This window comes from Saprolegnia diclina, assembly GCF_000281045.1.
Source record: "Saprolegnia diclina VS20 unplaced genomic scaffold supercont1.17, whole genome shotgun sequence".
Lineage (NCBI taxonomy): Eukaryota > Oomycota > Saprolegniomycetes > Saprolegniales > Saprolegniaceae > Saprolegnia > Saprolegnia diclina.
Window position 1 is genome coordinate 761,403 of NW_008246084.1, and position 14,466 is coordinate 775,868.

The following is a 14,466-nucleotide window of genomic DNA, read 5'->3' on the forward strand; positions in this document are numbered from 1 at the left end:
CTGCAGTATATAGTGTACAGTCCAGTCCATCAACTCTTCTCCTCCAAGGTAACTCGGGAGGTGGATTTGCTCTCTGATGCGCTGGCAAGAGCGGTGTCGATGGCAAAGCTCAGTATTTCGCTGTTTTTGACCAATTGGATGCGAGATTGAGCTAATCGCGGCACACCATTGGTGCGTTTCCAGCAACGAGCTGGCCGTTGCTTACTGCAGCATCCGGATATTAGTCACAGGCCGCCGGATACTGAAAGATTAAAAACTGCCAGGGATGTTTTCGCAACACCCAAAAAACCAACCACAGACGACCTAATCCCGCCAAGTAGCAGCGAGCCATGGACCCCCAGCCATCGACGCCGACGACGACCGTGCCATCATCGCCACAGGCAGCGAGCCCACGGCCGTCTTTGGAGGGCGCCGCCGAGACAGGCGGACCGGAGGCTGCGTCGAGCCCGCGCCTCTCGCGCGCAGGATCGCGCGCGTCGAGCTTCCCACCGAGCTCGCCCGTGGCCGCTGAGGCGACACCATCGCCAGCATCGCCGCGCGATGTGTCGCTCCGCAAGGCGACAAGCTTCTCTCGCCGCTCAAGCGTCGCTATCGAGGACACGACGCCCAAGTACGAGCATCCGTCGGTTCCTGCCGCACTGCGCAAGGCGTATGCTGACGGCGAGCAAAGCAGCGTCTTCCAGGTACAGCACTATCTTGCATCTCGACGACTTATCGATGGCTGCTGCTAGTTTGTCGATCAAGAGGGCAAGCACAGTGACGATGACGTCAAGCAGCTCGTGCACGACGTACATCGTCTCCGTTGTCTAGTCTGCGCTAAGACGAGTTTTGTAGCTCGAGTCGCTGGACGTGGCGTATATCAAGAAGATCTACACCGAGTCGCTTCTCTTTGACAAGGCCGCGCAGGCGTCGCTGACCAACTGCTCGATCTCGCCTCTCGACGAATTCGACTCGCTCCTCACGTCGCCGACCGAGACCATCGACACGTGGCGCGCCGCCGGCTACGAGGCCATCAACCGCGGCGAGGTCGCCGCCATGGTGCTCGCGGGCGGCCAAGGCACGCGCCTCGGCTTTGACGGCCCGAAGGGCATGTTTGACATTGGTCTCCTCTCGAAAAAGTCGCTGTTTCAGCTCTTTTGCGAGCGCCTTCTCAAGCTCCAATCGAACGCCAAGCAGTTTGGCCACCTTCCGAACGAGCCAACGATTCCGCTCTATGTCATGACGAGCGAGATGAACCACGCGGCGACGACTCTCTTTTTCGAGACCAACACCTACTTTGGCTTGGTTCCGAGCCAAGTCATCTTCTTTCCCCAAGGTACGCTGCCGTGTCTCACCAAGACGGGCCACATCATGCTCGAGACGCCGACCAAAGTCGCGCGCGCGTCGGACGGCAACGGCGGCGTCTTTGTCGCGATGCGCAAGCACGGCGTGCTCCAAAACATGCTGGACCGCGGGCTCAAGCATCTGCACGTTTTCTCGGTCGACAATGCGCTCACCAAGGTCGCGGACCCGGTTTTCATTGGCTATTGCTCGACCAAGAAGACGGATGTCGGCAACAAGGTGGTGTGGAAGACCGCGCCGGACGAGAAGGTTGGCGTCGTCGCCAAGAAGAACGACAAGTACTGCGTTGTCGAGTACAGCGAGCTCGATGCCGCCAACGCCGTGCTCGTCGACGACGTCTCGGGCAAGCTCGCGTTTGGCGCCGGCAACATTTGCAACCACTACTTTAGCGTGTACGTGCTATGCGATGGACTTGGTGGATTGATAGATTGATATTAGGCCGTTTTTGCACCGCGTGCTCACGACCGTGGACTTGCCGTTCCACATTGCGATGAAGAACATCCCGGCGGTCGCGCTCGACGCACGCGACAAGAAGACGCTGCCGGGAATGAAGCTCGAAGCGTTCATTTTCGACATTTTTGAGTACGCGTCGTCCATGGCGGTCCTCGAAGTCGCGCGCGAAGACGAGTTTGCGCCCGTCAAGAACGCCAATGGATCGCAGCTCTCGGGCTACACGGCCGACTCGCCCGAGTCGGCGAAGTTTCTTCTCTCGGCGCAAGCCAAGCGGTGGGTCGAGGCCCAAGGCGGTGATTTCTCGTTGCACCTCATCACGAAGGGCTCGGTCCTCAAGCGCGGTCAGCGCATGAAGCGCTGGACGCCGCGCGTGTTGGAGTTCAACGCCGCCACCAACACGGTGCGCACGTACAAGGCTGAGAAGCCGGGCAAAGCCAAAACGTCGAGCGTGGTTTCGTGCCAGCCGTACGCAAAGGACGTCGACAGCTTTGTGTGCCAGCTCGGGAATGGCAAGCGGCTCAAGCTCAAGTGCGATTCGGCCGACGCGCAAGCGCACTGGATCGCGCTTGTCCAAGAAGCGCTGCGTCCGGACGTTGCCAACACGCGGCTCTGCGAGGTCTCGCCGCTCGTCTCGTACGAGGGCGAAGACCTGTCGCATCTCGCCAAGCGCCCGTGCACGCTGCCGTTCTACCTGTCGGAGGTCAACAACCGCCGTCTCAGCCAGCGCGCCATGTCGGTCGACGAGTACGTCTCGACGTCGTCCATGAAGACGATGGTCGTCAAGCCGGCCAACAAGATTGCGATCGTATACGAGCCGATGCCCGAGATTGCCGAGGCCGACGACGTCCTGATCGATACCAAGTTTGTGGCGATATCGCCGCTCGATGTCGACCGCATTGCTCAAAGCTCGGACGCCAAGTACATGCCGGGCTACTCGCTCGCCGGTGTGGTCCAAGCCGTCGGGTCCAACGTCACGTCCGTGCGCGTGGGCGACCGCGTCTGCGCCTACGTGCCGACGGGTGGTGTCTTTTGCGAGTTTGCCAAGCTCAACGCTGCCACCGACTGCATTGCGTCCGTGCCGCTGAGCATGCCGTTAGACCTCGCCAGTCACGTGCCGTCGACGGCCTTGCTCGCGACGGCGTTCGCGACGGCGGTCCAGCCCAGCGACCGCGTTGCTATCGTCGCCAACCACGGCGACATTGGGTATCTCGATCCTCGTCTTCTCGCGCTTGCCCGAATTTACTTTATTTTCACTAGGTACATTGTGGCGCAGCTTGCGTCGGCCCGGGGCGCCGACTGGATCGGTGTCGTGTCGGCGTACCCAGAGAAATTTACGGGCCTGGACCTCGCCGTCTTCAAGTCGATGACCGAGGTGAATGCGGCGTGCGCCAAAGCCAACGCCGGTAGCACACCCAACGTGGTCCTCGATGTCGCCAAGTGCGTGGCGACGGCGCTGGCCCTGCCGCCGACGTTCACGTCCACGCAGCTGGTGGACGTCATTGACGCCATTGCCAGCGACACGCTGCACTTCCCGTCGAAGCTCGTGACGGAAAAGCCGTTCGATTTTTTCCTGGACGCGAGTCCCGCGCTGCTCTCGAGTGCGCACGTGAGCGTCGCGCTGCGTCTGACGCCGCCCAAACTGCCGGACGACCTCATTCGCCGCCTCGAGGAAGCCAAGCAGGACCAAGTGCTCAAGGTACGCGACATGCGCTTGTGGGATATGTGAGATCGTATGCGTAGTTTTACCGTAACAATCTGCTCTCGCACAAGGAAATCGACCAGCTCAACCACGATGTACGATCCTCTCTTATGTCTGCGTCTCTCTCATATCGATGGTAGCTCGAGTTTCTCGACTTTGACCACCTCGCGTCAATCTTCAAGACGTCGATGACCAACAACCATGCGCCGACGGGCGTGCTCGAGCCGCTCGACACGGCCGACGCCGTCACGTCGACGCCGGACGAGCTCCTCGAACAGTGGGCCGCGACCGGTATCTCTGCGATCGCGCACAACCAAGTGGCTGCGCTTGTGCTGAGCGGCGGCCAGGGCACGCGGCTCGGCTTCTCGGGCCCGAAAGGCATGTACAACATCGGCCTTCCGTCCGGCAAGTCGCTCTTCCAGCTCTTTGCCGAGCGCATCGTCCGCCTGCAAGCGCTCGCGGCGCAAGCGGTTCCCGACGCGACGCAAGCGATTCGGCTGCCGTTCTACGTCATGACGTCGGCCATGAACCACGACACGACCGTCGTCTTCTTCAAGCAGCACAGCTACTTTGGCCTGGACCCGGCCCAGGTTTTCTTTTTCCCGCAAGGCACGCTTCCGTGCTTCACCACCGACGGCAAGCTCATGCTCGAAAGCGCGGGCAAGCTCGCGACCGCCTCGGATGGCAATGGCGGCATCTACACGGCGCTCGCCAAGTCAGGTGCGCTCCGTCGTATGGAAGAGAGCGGCGTGCAGTACGTGCATGTCTTCTCGGTCGACAACGCCATGTGCAAGGTCGCCGATCCGCTCTTCATGGGCTACTGCATCGAGAAGGAAGCCGACTGCGGCAATAAGGTCGTCTGGAAGGCGCGTCCGGACGAGAGCGTCGGTATCGTCGCCAAGCGCAGCGGTCACTACTGCGTCGTCGAGTACAGCGAGATGGACACGGCGACGAGCGAGCTCCGCGATCCGAAGACCAAAGAGCTCTTGTTTGGGGCAGCCAACATTTGCAACCATTTTTACACCTTGTACAGACTTGGATCGGCACGGTGGTCGCCTCATGTGTCTCCTGCTGTAGAGCGTTCCTTCGGGACGTTGTCCTGCCCAACATGAGTCTGCAGTACCACGTGGCACACAAGAAGATCCCGATGGCCGACGAGACGGGCGCGACCGTGACGCCGAGTACCAACTCGGGCGTCAAGCTTGAGTCGTTTATCTTTGACGTCTTCCCGCTCTCGAAGCGCATGGCCGTGCTCTCGGCGCCGCGCGACGACGAGTTTGCGCCAGTCAAGAACGCACCCGGCAACCCCGTCGACTCGCCCGACTCGGCGCGCGCGATGCTCTGCGACCAAGCCAAGCGTTGGCTCACGCCGCTCGTGCGCCGCCCCGAGATGCTGTTGTCGCTGGCCTTTGTCGAGATCTCGCCGCTTGTCTCGTTTGCGGGCGAAAATCTCGAGGCGTACGTCGACGCACTCACGCCGACGACCACCGTCTTGACGCTCGACACTAAGGACGTCGCCGCCAGTGCCCACTGCGTGCCCACTGCGCTGCGGCATACTCTCCACGAGTTCAACCAAGCACACGTGCTTCGGTTCATCGACAATGGGACGATCTCGCGCTACGACGCCGCGCTCTTGCTCCAGGACCTTGCGTCGATCGATTTCGAGCACCTCTCGCGGAGCTTTGAGGCTAGCATGGCACCCGCCGCCACGGACGTCGGCGTTCTAGAGCCATTGACCACCGAGGTCGACGTGCTCGAGAGCTCGAGCGACAAGGCTGCATGGCGCGAGACGGGCTTGGACGCGATCCGGAAGGGGCAGGTCGCAGCGCTCGTCCTCGCCGGCGGCCAGGGCACGCGGCTTGGCTTTGACGGGCCGAAGGGCTTGTACGACATTGGTTTGCCGTCGCACACGTCGCTCTTTGCGCTCTTTGCCAAGCGGCTGCGCAAGCTGGAGCTGCTCACGAACGGCCGCATACCGTTCTACGTGCTCACGAGCGGCCTCAACCACGAAGCGACGGTCACCTACTTTGAGCAGCAGTTGTACTTTGGCTTGTCGCCGAGTCAGGTCGTGTTTTGCCCGCAAGGCACTCTGCCGTGCTTGACAAACAGTGGTCAGCTCATGCTTGCGAGTCACGGCGCGTTGGCCCGCGCGCCGGACGGCAACGGCGGCGTCTACCGCGCGCTGCAGCTCAGCGGCGCGATCAACGACTTGCAAGCGCGCGGCGTGCAGTTCCTCCACGTCTTTTCCGTCGACAATGCGCTCTGCAAGGTCGCGGACCCGACGTTCATGGGCTACTGCATTGCGAAGGAAGCCGACTGCGGCAACAAGGTCGTCTGGAAGGCGCGCCCGGACGAGAGCGTTGGCGTCGTCGCCAAGCGCGGCGGCCGCTACTGCGTCGTCGAGTACAGCGAGATGGACAAGGCGACGAGCGAGCTCCGCGATGCGGCGAGTGGCCAGCTTCTCTACGGCGCGGCCAACATTTGCAACCACTTTTACTCCATGTCGCTATCCTTATCCAAGCACGACAGGACGGCTCATGCAGATGATGTAGGGAGTTTCTCCAGCGCTGCTGCAGCGGCGAGCACATGAACACGTACCACGTGGCGCACAAGAAGATCCCGCACGTCGACTTGGCGACCGGGCGTGTCGTCGACAAGCCGTCGACCAACACGGGCATCAAGCTCGAAGCGTTCATTTTCGACGTGTTTGGCCTCGCGACCAAGATGCAGATCCTGGCGGCGACACGCGAGACCGAATTTGCGCCCGTCAAGAACGCGCCGGGCGCGGCCGTCGACTCGCCCGACACGGCGCGGACCATGATCTCGGAAAGAAGCAAGGCGTGGGTGGTGGCGGCCGGCGGCTCATTTACCAACGCGGATGGCCTCTGTGAGATTGACCCGCTCGTGTCCTATGACGGTGAAGGTCTCGAGAGCTACGTGCAGGCGCCGCTGACGCTGCCGCTGTACGTGACGCTGCCAACAACCAAGGCCCGCGCCAGCTCCATCTCCAAGCCGCGCCCGAGCTTCTCGGGCCAGCCGACCGGCAGTGACGAGGCCAAGCCCAAGAAGAAGGACAAGTGCGCCATCATGTAAGAATGGAGTGCATATTAGGGCATAACACAATATACATATCTTTGCAAATATGAATCGAAACGAGTCCGAGGCGCTCTTGAGTTCACACGTCACCGCCAGAGGACGGCGAAGATGTTTTTGAATGTGGCAATTGGTGGTTATATATGGCGTTTGCCAAAGCTAAAAACTCAAGGGCGCCTAACTCTAGCTGTAGGTATCCAACGACGATGGGACGGCGCGTTGTGGGCTCTCCGGAATGTCCTCTATCTATGTGCCAAGTGTGAGCGATTTCATTTTTTCAAGCGATTTGGTCGACGGGCAGCCCCGCGGGCGTGGTGCCGCATGTGCCGTCGCCTGGTATTGGTTGAAACTGATTGAAATTCGACCAATGAATCAATTTCACAAACCTATTTTATGACATAGTATGTTCGAGTGATATTATTTCGTAGACGTAGAAGTGCTACCAAAGCCAATCTCGTTTGCTCATTCATGTCTTTGCTGGAGGCTTCATTATTGTTGCTGGTCGGTTGCCTTGCACGACAGCGTATTCGGCTGCAGAGTTAGTCAGTAAAACATGGATCCTCCTCATCGGCTCCAGCATTCCTCGTTAATCGTCTAGAATGGTGCCATTTCCCTAGGAGGTACCCTCAAACTTTTATCATTATGATTTGGCTCACTGAGCACTAGTACGTCGGAAGGTATTGATAGTCAGTCGACACCATTAAAGGCGCAACGGTTGGCAAAGACCAGCATCGGGGACGTAGCAGTGTCGTGGGTGGCGTTCGATGTGCAAGTTGTACGGCTTGCGACAGTCGCGGCAAGTAGTCGTTCGCGCTTGCTGCCGAGCTGCACTTGTGACGAGAGAGGACTCCAAAATAGCAATCCAAGTCCGTTGTTGTTGTTGAAGTGGGTCGAAACCCCACCTAGTGCGTACTAACCAGCAAGAACGCTATTCACATTGACCCCACTTGATGCGCTCACGGATGCATACTTGTACCAGGTACTGTAGTGGAGATGATGGCCACCTCTGTCGTCATTGACAAGAGGATGCTTGGGTGACGGTATGCTTCCTACTTTTGCGATAAATATCCAGAATCTGGAATCCAGAATCGAGCGAGGCGGTCAAGCAGCCAACATCTCTTCTCCAGTGCGCATGGTCACATCTCTGCATCGCCGCCTTCATCGCCGCACTCTTGGATACAAGAATGCCGCGACAAGCAAGACACACACGCGTAACCATAGCGCACAGGTGCACGCATCAAGAAGCCCTTAAGATGAGCGAGTTGACATGGGTGGAAACCAAAAGAGGTCCTGCGATGGTGATCGATGCGAGTGGTAGCAGCCATCGAACATGCCCATCACCGTCGCCACACCGAATCAGGTGGGGCCCCGACCCGGTCCAGGGCCCTACAAAATTATGCATCCTGTCCTATTCGCTCCATGAAGCATCTTTCTGTCACTCTTCCGAGCACTCACTCGTCGACACTACGACTGGCAAGTATGTCGATAGCTCATTTCCCAGCTCTAGAAGTGCTAGCACCGACCACCGGGGAGCCATTTGTTGGCCCTTCTTGACCAAGCGGGTGATGCGCGTTCCATCGAAACAGCTGGCAATAGATCTCACTGCCGGTCATTCGCCCCATTTCACAAAGTGCAAACTGAAATGGACTCGCAGCTCGTGACGAGCATGAGCGAGGTCGACGAGTTCCGCGTCGAGAAGCAGTCGCCCCGCCGCTGGCATTCGAAGCGCATCATCGGCCTCGTCGGCGCGCTTGTCCTTGTCGGCGCAGTGGTTGGCATCGTCGCCGCCTCGACGTCCTCGTCCGAGGACGCGGCCAACAAGGTCAGCACGAGCGCGACGAACCTCGGCATGGCTATTTGCTACGACACGTACCAAGCCGACCAGATCGACGCACACTTCACAACGATCGCGACGCGCTTCTCGGCCATTCGGTCGTTCCAGACGTGGCTGCCCAACAACGACAACGTCATTGACGCCGCCGCACGTCACAACCTCTTTGTCTACCCCGGCATTTGGCTGCGCGGGGCCGACTACGCCCGCGACGTCCAAGCCGCGATCGACGGCGCGCGGCGACACCCGGGCACGGTCAAGGCCGTCCTTGTCGGCAACGAAGACCTCTCCAACGGCTGGAGCGTAAGCGACCTCATCGCGAAGATCAAGGACGTCCGCACCCAGTTTAGCGCCGCGGGCCTCAGAGACATTGCGATCGGGACGGTGCAGATTGACGGCGCGCTCCTCGCGCACCCCGAGGTCGCCGACGTGTGCGACGTCGTCGGTGTCAACATGTACGCGTTCTTCTCGGGGGCGTCGTACTCGTACACGGACCCGATGCGCGACACGGACGTGCGCTGGCAGGCGATCTACGCCAAGTTTGGCAGCAAGGCCGTCATCACCGAGACGGGCTGGCCCTTTGCGGGCGGCAACTATGGCCAGCACGTAGCTTCGTACGACATGGGTGTCTACTACTTCAACGCGTTCCGGGACTGGGCGAGCAAAGGCACCAACGGCGGGTCGCTGCCTGCGTACTTTGTGTTCCACAACAATCCGGCAAAAGGCGGGTACGAAGCCAACTTTGGCCTCGCGGACGAGACTGGCAAGTGGAAATTCGAGTTTGCGCCCGTCCGGCCCATCATCCCGAGCCCCAACCAGCCAGTGGTCGTGCCAAATTCGCCCTACGAGTTGCCGTTCTTGCTGCAGACGTCGACGGGCAAGGTCATTTACGAAATGAACAAAAACGTCTTTGCCTACGACGAGGCGACGTGCGCCAACGAGCGCTGGACTTACGACCTCGGCACCAACCAGATCTTTTCAACGTCGAGCGGCCACTGTCTTGACGCCTACTATGCCAACTCCAAGTACAACGTGCATGTTTGGCCCTGCGACGCGACGAATGGCAACCAAAAGTGGACCATCGACATCAAGTCGAACCGCGTCGTCCACCTCAAGCACGACAATCTCTGTCTGGACGTCGACCCGACCAAGGCCGACGCGTCCGTCCAAGTCTGGGCCTGCACTGGCGGCACCAACCAGCAGATCCGTCTCAACCCGGACTTGCCGCACCTCGGCGTCGCGTCGCGGCAGACCAACAACGTGCTCGTGAGCGAGAACGACAAGGTGTCGTTCCGGCCGCTCAACGGTTCGTTCGCCAACGTCAAAGGCGACGTCAGCGCCGCGTGGACGTTTGTTCAAAGCAAAAACATGCTCTTGCACGAGGCGAGCGGCAAGTGCCTCGACGGCTACGAGTTCAAGAACGGCGGCGCGGTGCATCTCTGGCGCTGCGACGAGACCAACGCCAACCAGAAATGGATCTACGACAAGGCGTCGCACCAGCTCCACCACGGTGCGCACCGCGAGTTCTGCCTCGACATTGGCTCGGTCAGCGTCGGTGCGTCGCCCACGCTCTACACGTGCCATGGCGAGAACGACCCGTTCCTTTCGTACCAGCAGTTTACATTTGTCATGTAGTCGAAGGCATTCGTTTTGGACTTTACAGTTGTTTTTGGCTTTTTGCAAACAAGAAATTTCCATTTATCGATCGTTGAATAAACCCAGCTTTGTCATCGAGCGGATCTTGTACAATCCCATTGATGTGCCATTGGCGAAAAATACTGATTACTGGTCATTGGCACGTGTCGGAGTTCATTGACGCAGTCTGATGAGACCATAGTAAGAGTTGCTGCCACGATTTTGTACATTTATGCTCGCCAAATCGGAAGACAACTTCTTCGACTGATCTACTATGAGCTAGTGTACTTGTTTGTATTTCTACTTAGCACGTGTAATTATGCACAAAACATTAAACTTGCACGGACTACTAGTACGCACTACGGCACGAGCGCAAACTGCTGGAACGAGATGTATGGGTCGTTCTTGCCATGACACGCATAGAGGTAGGGGGACGCACCCACGCCAACGTCGAGGCAAAATTCGGGGCGCGTTCCATGGCGCAGCTGAAGCGTATTGCTGTCGTAGATCCATTTTTGATTGCCGTTGGTCGCGTCGCAGCGCCAGAGATGCACCGCGCCGCCGTTCTTGAACTCGTAGCCGTCGAGGCACATACCGCTCGCCTCGTGCAAGAGCATGTGTTTGCTCTGAAGAAAGGTCCACGCGGCGCTGGCATCGCGGTTGGCATTTCGAAACGCGATGCGGTCGTTGCTGCCGACGAGCACCGACTTTGTTTGTTGCGATTGCAGTCCGAGGTGCGGGAGGTCGAGGACCACGCGGATCTGCTGGTTGCTTCCGCCGTGGCAGCTCCACACCTGCACGGACGCGTCGGCTTTGGTCGGGTCGACGTCGAGACAGAGATTGTTGTGAACACGGTGCTTGATGGTGTTGCTCGTTGCATCGATGGTCCACAGTTGATTTTGGTTCGAGGCGTCGCAGGGCCAGACGTGCACGTAGAATCTGGCGTTGGCAAAGTACGCGTCCAGACACTGCCCGCTCGAGATGGAGACGATCTGGTTCGTTGTGCGGTTGAAGCGCCAGCGTTCGTTGGCGCACGGCGACTCGACGTACGCAAAGAGGCTCTTGTGCATCTCGTAGATGACTGTGCCCGTCGCGGTTTGTAGCAAAAACTGGATGTCGTCCGGACTCGTACTTGACACGGGGGGGGTTCAAGGGCGATGTAGCATCAAGTGCAAACATCCAGTTGGCGTTGGCATCAGCGAGGCCAAAGTGGGCTTCGAACCCAATTTTGGACGGGTTGTTGTGAAACATAAAGTACGCAGGGAGTGGCCCGCCATTGCCTTGGCGCACCCAGTCGCTAAACGCGTTAAAGTACGAGACGCCCATCTCGTACGATGCCACGTGCGAGCCGTAGCTGCCACCCGCGAAGGGCCACCCAACCTCGGTAATGATGGCCTTGGTGCCGAATTTAGCGACAATGGCGTCCCAGCGCGCTCGGGTGTCGCGCATTGGGTCGGTATTCGAGTACGGTGCGCTCGAAAAGAAGGCGTGCATGTTGGCACCTACGATGTCGCAGACGTCGGCCACCTGCGGGTACTTCAAGAGGTCACCGTCGATCTGCACCGTCCCAAGTCGAATGTGGCCGAGCCCCGCCGCGTTGAACTTGGCGCGCACGTCGTTGATTGTGCGAATGAGCTGGTCGGGGCTCCAGCCGTTAGAAAGTTCTTCGTTGCCAACAAAGACCGCTTTGACCGTACCCGGGTGTCGCCACGCGCCGTCGATCGCGGCTTGGACGTCGCGGGCGTAGACGCCTCCTCCGCGCAGCCAAATGCCAGCGTAGACAACGAGGTCGTGGCGCGCAGCGGCGGCAATGACGTTGTCGTTGTTGGGCAGCCACGTCTGGAACGACCGGACGCCCGAGAAGCGCGTCGCGATCTTCGCAAAATGCGCGTCAATCTGGTCGGCTTGGTACGTATCGTAGCCAATCGCCATGTCAAGGGCCGTCGCGCCCAAGCGGAGCTCGGTGGCGTTGGTCACGTCCTGCGTGGCGGAACATGTAGTGACGACGCCAACAATGATGGCGACTAGAACGAGCGCGGTGACGAGGCCAAGGAGGCGCTTGGACAGCCAGCGGCGTGGGGCCTGCTTCTCGGCGCAAAAGTCGTCGACTTCGCTCAGGCTCGTCACGAGCTGCGTTCCCGAGACATACGAGATGGAATACATGGAGGAGGCAGCCAAATGCACACTGCCGCTCACGGTTGTGGTGCGGCCGAGCAGCAAGAATGTGCCAGGAATGTTTTCTGAATGACAGGCAAAACCACCACACGGCGGTTCCATCATCGCGGTTGGGTGACGCTTGGTACCAAGCGCCTCCATATTCGAGTACGCCATATTCCCGGCTAACAATAAGCACTGAATGAGGAGTGAACCGGGCGACTCCACCACGGCCCGACGACATGATGGCTTTGGGATGGGTCATCTGATGTGAAAAACTGGATCCGACTATCTTCACAGCGCGTTCGACGACGCCTCGCATTGCGCCAGAATGCTCTCAACAATCTCTGTCCGTCGGGTCGTCCCAAATGCCGACGACCTTTCGTGAAGGCTCTAAGCACAAGAGTTCTTATACCGGGCCCGCTCGTGCAGGATGGTCAATCTAAAATAGGATAATTGTGGTCTATCTAAATAGGACATTTGTGTACATATCATTCCCTACGGTCCTCACGGGACCGATATCGATGTTTGCTGTGGCATGAAACCCCGGGCCCATCTCGTTGATACTGGTGGGAGCGAGACAGCGTCGTACACGCGTGTACATTGGCCAATGATTCGGTCCATACGTATACAATGTACAGAGTGTCCATAAGGCTCTTTCTACAGCAGCGAGAGAACTCGCCGCGATCGGGACTTGCGGCGCGAGCGCGGTGTCGAGGCGCGGCGAAGCGGTGTGGTCGGGGCCGGCGAAAATGGTGCGTCGGACGATCGTCCATCGTCTTGCCGCTGCAGCCGACACCGACGGTCTCGCAGGGAGGCCAGTGGTACAGTGACGACCGAGTCACACAGCAGCTTGAGCTGCACCTACAGACGTACACTGTCGCCGCGTGCTCGAGATGGAGAGGGGTCGCGTACCGCGGTCTCATTCGCGGACGCAATTTCACCGTAAAAATCTTCCTAGTCGCACTAGCATAAGACTTGTACAGACGACTATCGCCTACGTTGGCCAGCGCTGAGTGGAGCACGATAGCGTCGCCGACGCGATATGGCTGCTCGCAGATGTGCAACGTCTTGTGCATCGCATCCCAAAAGCATTCTTCGGCTACGCTAGCATGAGCCATCGCATGCATGGAATGCGCAGTACGTACGCGAAGATGCGTCCATCGCGACCTGAGCGGCCTGCCATGCATCGCGCGTGGTTTGGAGCTGGGCGACGATCGTGGACGTGCTGGGCTGGACCGCGGCAATATGCTCGAGGTTGAAGAGCCGGCGCTTCTCGTCGAGGGTACGATCCAAGGCCGCTTCGAGCTCGCTATTTGACAAAGTCTTTCCGATAGGCAGAGGCAGCGCCGTGTTGTCGATGGCACATGTGTCCAGCTCGTCGTGGGATGGCGGCGGCGTGCGCAGCGCACGCTCCATGGCCTGGGCGTAGACTTCATCCAGCTGCTGCAGGTCGAACGCGAGCAGCTCAGCGCTGTTCTTCTCGAGGAGATCGCGCCGGAGCCGTGCAAGGTCGAGGCGCGACTGCTTCTCCGCCGCAAATGCCTGCACCTGCTCCACGTACTCTGGCAGCGTACCGTCTTCGAGCTGGGCGAGTCGCACCTCCAGTGCACGTATGCTCTCTTCATAGAGCTCCCGCTCCATGAGGAGGTAGTCATGGTCGGTCATCTTCCGGTCCACGTCCTTGGTCGCTGCTGCCATCGCAGCTTGTTGTTTGTATTCGGCAGATGCCGACACCAAAGAATTATTATATTCGGCACACGTGCCGAATACAACACAACGGGGCGCAACGATGATGTGCGAGCTCTTGGGGCACGGCCTGGCGCACAGGGCAAATGATGTACTAGATTCTCTGGGCTATTGCAGCTCGGGCTAAATAGTACGAGTTGCATGGGAAAGCCACCTTGCGCTTTTCTTGCTGTCGGACTATCATGCTGCCACGTAATGCGAAGCCTGCGTCGCAAGCGATGAAGTTTATTGTAATCCTTTCGTACTTGTCAGAGCCGATCCACCCCCACCGTGAGCGCCTTGAGCTCCCATGTTGGAGGTAGAGCGCAAGCGGAGGACGAGGTCTTGCAGAGTGCAGGGACGCGCTTCGACTTCTTTGCAACACCTTTCATCACCACAACACCCACGATACAACCGCCACTGCTAGTTGCCACTAGACATGCTGAGGCTACATAGTATCAAGCTCGTTTGCATGCATTGCTCCCGCCTACCATAGACCCAGCTGCCGTCGGCTCGTGGCTTCTGTCGACGC

The 14,466-nt window shown here is 59.1% G+C and overlaps 4 protein-coding genes across 4 annotated transcripts; 2 read left to right on the plus strand and 2 right to left on the minus strand.

Annotated features, from left to right (window-relative positions):
* Positions 1–281: 281 nt before the first annotated feature.
* Positions 282–6,670, plus strand: SDRG_06484 (hypothetical protein). The gene is made up of 9 exons (XM_008612265.1): positions 282–683; positions 732–788; positions 835–1,733; positions 1,780–2,997; positions 3,052–3,490; positions 3,535–3,588; positions 3,634–4,520; positions 4,571–5,995; positions 6,046–6,670. The coding sequence occupies exons 1-9, from the start codon at positions 330–332 to the stop codon at positions 6,584–6,586; spliced, it is 5,874 nt and encodes a 1,957-aa protein (XP_008610487.1). The 5' UTR covers positions 282–329; the 3' UTR covers positions 6,587–6,670.
* A 1,528-nt stretch (positions 6,671–8,198) lies between these two features.
* Positions 8,199–10,151, plus strand: SDRG_06485 (hypothetical protein). Its single transcript, XM_008612266.1, has one exon. The coding sequence runs from the start codon at positions 8,229–8,231 to the stop codon at positions 10,050–10,052; it is 1,824 nt and encodes a 607-aa protein (XP_008610488.1). The 5' UTR covers positions 8,199–8,228; the 3' UTR covers positions 10,053–10,151.
* Positions 10,152–10,323: 172 nt separating this feature from the next.
* Positions 10,324–12,215, minus strand: SDRG_06486 (hypothetical protein; the record flags this gene model as incomplete). The annotated part of the gene is made up of 2 exons (XM_008612267.1): positions 10,324–11,183; positions 11,230–12,215. 2 exons carry the CDS (start codon positions 12,213–12,215, stop codon positions 10,412–10,414), a joined length of 1,758 nt encoding a protein of 585 aa, XP_008610489.1. The 3' UTR covers positions 10,324–10,411.
* A 651-nt stretch (positions 12,216–12,866) lies between these two features.
* Positions 12,867–13,907, minus strand: SDRG_06487 (hypothetical protein; the record flags this gene model as incomplete). Its single annotated transcript, XM_008612268.1, has 4 exons — positions 12,867–13,070; positions 13,122–13,163; positions 13,208–13,308; positions 13,355–13,907. 4 exons carry the CDS (start codon positions 13,905–13,907, stop codon positions 12,867–12,869), a joined length of 900 nt encoding a protein of 299 aa, XP_008610490.1.
* Between the last annotated feature and the right edge of the window lie 559 nt (positions 13,908–14,466).